At 37.9% G+C, this 4,553-nt stretch overlaps 1 protein-coding gene across 1 annotated transcript; it reads left to right on the top strand.

Moving 5' to 3' along the window:
* The first annotated feature begins 257 nt into the window (after window positions 1–257).
* LOC101847546 (extracellular matrix protein 2) lies at window positions 258–4,529 on the top strand. Its single transcript, XM_005090140.3, has 2 exons — window positions 258–385; window positions 3,047–4,529. Exons 1-2 carry the CDS (start codon window positions 263–265, stop codon window positions 4,385–4,387), a joined length of 1,464 nt encoding a protein of 487 aa, XP_005090197.2. The 5' UTR covers window positions 258–262; the 3' UTR covers window positions 4,388–4,529.
* The last annotated feature ends 24 nt before the right edge of the window (window positions 4,530–4,553 follow it).

Here is a 4,553-nt window from a genome sequence, read left to right as displayed (position 1 = left end):
CCCCCCCCCCTTTATCTCCACTCCCAACTCACTTAATAAATAGTTGTACTTGTTAACAGACAATCTGTTGCCCTATTATTGTTAATTTGCTTCCCTTGTTTTTATTGAAACATTACTGCAATCTTTGCATTGTGTAACTTTCAGGAAATGTCCGGTCTACAGTACATTGTACATACCTTATGGAGACTGAACTCTACAATTTTAAGTCCGTGAAGCATTACATGTATTTTATTCTGCCTGGGGTATGACGTGTTTATCTCACATGTCTAATCCCCAGCTTTGCTCCTGTGATGACCGTGTTATTGATTGCAGTAGGAAAGACCTGGATAAGATGCCACCCCTGAAACCCGGAACAAGCTACTCTCAACGGGAGCTTACTGTTTGGGTTTGTAGATCAAAGTGAAAGCCAATAGTACGCAAAAATCAGTGGAGAGGTGAACTTTTTAAACATTCAATGCACTTACACTAATAATGTTAAAGCCACACACTGCTTTATGGCGTCCAGGTTGGCAGTCCTTTCTCTGCTCGAAGGGCGATATAAAAAAGAAATTAAAAAAAAAAGAAAAAAAACCTATTCTGATTCTTCCCGGTCACTCGTCTGTTCAAAGGCTTTAAGTAGAGTAAGTTGTAGTACTATCTTAGCAAGGTCGTTTAGCTTCGATTTTCGCATGGCAAAAAAATTTAAAAAATCTCTGAAAGTTAACAGCATTTCAAACACACGCGCTGATTTCCTATTGCGTTTAGTTAAGAGATAACTGGCGGGATGATATAGAGGTGAAAATCCCTGCAAATGTGGGCACTAGAAAGTGCTACGGTATATTTGTTAAATAATTTTCCCTCAAATGTGTTTTACATAATGTGGTCAACGATTGCTCCAATGAATAGTAGGCTAAAATATTAACCCTAAACCGATAACATTGAGTGTATGTGAAAATTGATAACTGCAATAAACGACGTAGATCTATACTATCAAAGTATCAATAACAATGATAATTAATGGCTTTTTTGACGCACATTACTATTTCCTATTAAAAAGCTGAATACGCATTACATTCACAAAAATATCACATTTTAAAAATCAACAGACATGAGTGTACGTTAACATAGTAGTATGTAGACCATAGCCTATGTATAATAATATGTATAACACATTTCTATGAGAAAATTAATCACGCATTGAGCTTGGCAATTCGTTCCTTAAAAAATAAAGTATTAAACTCTTTAGGGACGCATCAGACACATTTGTCTGACCAGAAACGGAACAAAGGCAATTTTGAAGCTCATTTTGAACCTACGTACACCAACCAGAAACGCTAGATTTAACAGTTCATAGTATACATGTATTTAAAAAAAACGTTTAACAGGCTCTAAAAAAAGAAAATATACTGAGAAAATATGTATGGATGATGAAGTTAGGCTTTTTCAGACATTGGAATGACCAGAATGTGCGTCTTCAATGAGTTAATAAAACTCACCAATGGTCACAATAAAACTGAAACTTGAATGGCTACAGACAGCACAAAACATTCGATAAAACATTCGTTCTCTATGGATAGAATAACATTTCAGTTCTCTCTCTCTGTCCGCCTCTATCTGTCTGTGTGTCTGTCTGTCTGTGTGTCTGTCTGTCTGTCTGTGTGTCTGTCTGCCTGTCTTCCTGTCTGTCTGTCTGTCTGTCTGTCTGTCTGTGTGTCTGTCTGTCTGTCTGTGTGTCTGTCTGCCTGTCTTCCTGTCTGTCTGTCTGTCTGTCTGTCTGTCTGTCTGTCTGTCTGTCTGTCTGTCTCTTTCTCTCTCTCTCTCTCTCTCTCTCTCTCTCTCTCTCTCTCTCTCTCTCTCTTTCTCTGTGTTTCTCTTTCGGACCCCCCCTCTCTCATTCTCACACGCTATTTCTTCAGTCTCATGACATACACACGCCAGAACTTGTATCATTTAGGCAATTAAAACAGAAAACAGCAGTTTTGTATTTTATCGTTTCCTTTACTTGCAGCCAGTGTAGTTCTTTCAGAATTGGTGTTTCGTGCTCTGATACGTTTGTTGCTTGATTTTGGAGTACTTCTGACTTAAACAGTTTTTTGACCGTCAAAGCGGAAAAAAATATCTTTATTTCGATTCTTCAAAAAATCCAATTTTGATCAAATCAATGTTGTTACTAATGTCCTGGCTGCTGCTATAGTTAAATAATTCCGTACGCTGCTAATTTTTAAAAGGTGAATAGAGATACTTTTGCTGATCTGGCCAATTTGGGAGGACATAGACATTATAATCCAATTGAACCCTAGACTTTTCAGAGTTCTTTTTGAACGAATTGTATGATTCAGATTATTGATGTCAATTTGTAGTTCTGGTAGATTTCTAATGGCTTTTGTATTTATACTCAACACTATATTTGATCGAAATCAATAGACGTATAAATCTGAGTGTCATCAGCATAGAAATCGTAATTCATGCCATATTGTCTTAAAATATCAGCAATGGGCTGTGTATACTTTGCAAATAAAACAAGTCTAAGAACAGACCCCCGAGGAACACAAAATCTGAGCAAAATATTATCTGAACGCGTGCTTCCAACCACAACTGCTTGTGTTCGATACTTAAGATATGACTGAAACCCTTGCAGAACGGTACCGTTTACTCCAAAAGTAATACATGTTATATTCTTTGTATGTGGCACCGCAATTGATAACTCCAGAAAACAGTATGCTAGTTATCAATTAATATCTATAACAGGTAACAGCTCCAACAGGCAGTGCACTATTTATCAATCGATTATATTTTGCGTAGCTGTTTTCTGGTCACTCCAATAAGCAGTCAATACCAGTTACCAATTGATTATGTTACTACCGTATATATATATATATATATATATATATATATATATATATATATATATATATATATATATATATATATATATATATATATATCGTCAGTTAGTATAATATATATTTATATATTATATATATATACTAACTGACAACCCTCTAAAAGAGTATGTCACCCATCAATAATATTTCTTGCAATTGATTATATTATTTTGTCTTTTCAGGGTAACAATATTTCCGTTATCAATGATTGGGAACTGGCACACAATTTACAAAAAATGTATTTCGGAGAACATTTCCTTACTGCAGTCGCAGATCACGCCTTCATTTATTCTGCCAAGAGTCTTCAGTCCCTCCGATTCTCGTCTACCAATCTGACCTCCCTGCCATGGGCCTTGACGGATCTCAGTTCTCTCGTGTGCTTGCATTTGGACAATAATCCTGTTCTGACATGGAACACAACCGTTTTGGCGAGCATTGGAGCATCGTTGAAAGAATTACGTCTTTCAAGACTGACGATGCCAATCTTTCCAGACTGGCTTGAGCTACTGTCAAAGTTGGACACCCTTACAATAGAAGGAGTTGATTTCAGTCAGCTGAGTAGTACGCTATTGGACCCATCAGCCAGTCATATTAAAAGACTGGAGTTCCGAAACTCGAACCTAACGAAAATCCCACAGGAAGTGGCGCTTTTCCCGGATTTGACCGTCCTCGATTTGATGTCAAATTCAATTAGCGATCTCAGCAACCTGAAAGATTTAAAACTCTCTCGCAATTTGTCAGAGTTAAATCTGCACTCGAATCACATAGATAATATTGGTCCTCTGTTTTATTTGAATGGCATTGAAAAGCTGTGGGTATCAAGTAACAGAATATGTGATCACAAGCACATACCTTACGCCCTAATACCCCACGAAATGTCTTTGACATATATATATCTCTATTCTAACTGCCTTACTCAAATACCCGACCTTTTATTTATGTCTGAATTGAAAAGTTTAGATCTGAGCTCCAACAATATCACAGCTCCATATTCGGGTTCGTTTCCTATGTCGTTGATCTCGCTTTTGCTGTCCTCAAACGTACTGACAACTATTCCAGAATCTATATCAAATTTACCGAATTTGTACACTCTAACTCTATCCATGAATAAAATAAAATCTATTGCAGAATTCCTGTTCCCCTCATCGCTGACTCATCTAGAAATCACGGACAACGACATAGAAGTAATTCCCTCACTAAAATTTTCAAACAACATTTCGAAATTAGAGACCATATATTTATCAGAAAATCCAATCAAAACAATCGCAGACGACGCTTTCACTAACCTCCACGAGTTAAGGTCTTTATTCCTGGAACAAACACACCTAGTCCGCTTGCCCACGGCGCTGTTGGCACTGAAACAACTAAACACTCTGTTTCTGTCCCATACCTTCACGTGTTCCTGCGATGACATGGCATTCACGACATGGTACCAGAATCTGACATATCTGGTCGGAAAATGTAACGGCACCGATCTAAGTCATATGTTAGATCAGCTCCCAAGCCAATGCCCTGTCTCTTGAATTACCAGAAAGCTCGGTCTCATAAACTGTATTTGCACTGCACCCCCCCCCCCGAAAACAATGTTGACCACCCCACGTACAACCCCTAATCTCCATCTCTCTCAATCTCTTTCCTCCTTCCCTCCGGTCTGTCTGCCTGTCTTCCTGTCTGTCTTCCTGTCTGTCT

The sequence above is a fragment of the Aplysia californica genome, unplaced genomic scaffold (genome assembly GCF_000002075.1).
Source record: "Aplysia californica isolate F4 #8 unplaced genomic scaffold, AplCal3.0 scaffold00013, whole genome shotgun sequence".
In the NCBI taxonomy this organism is placed as follows: domain Eukaryota; kingdom Metazoa; phylum Mollusca; class Gastropoda; order Aplysiida; family Aplysiidae; genus Aplysia; species Aplysia californica.
The sequence above is the reverse complement of the archived record's forward strand: the minus strand, read 5'-3'. Positions and strand labels throughout refer to the sequence as shown.

Coding starts and splice junctions, on each gene's coding strand:
- LOC101847546 (XM_005090140.3), top strand. CDS start 263: ATGTCTAATCCCCAGCTTTGCTCCTGTGATGACCGTGTTATTGATTGC. Junction 386..3,046: donor AACGGGAGCTTACTGTTTGG/GTTTGTAGATCA, acceptor TTGTCTTTTCAG/GGTAACAATATTTCCGTTAT.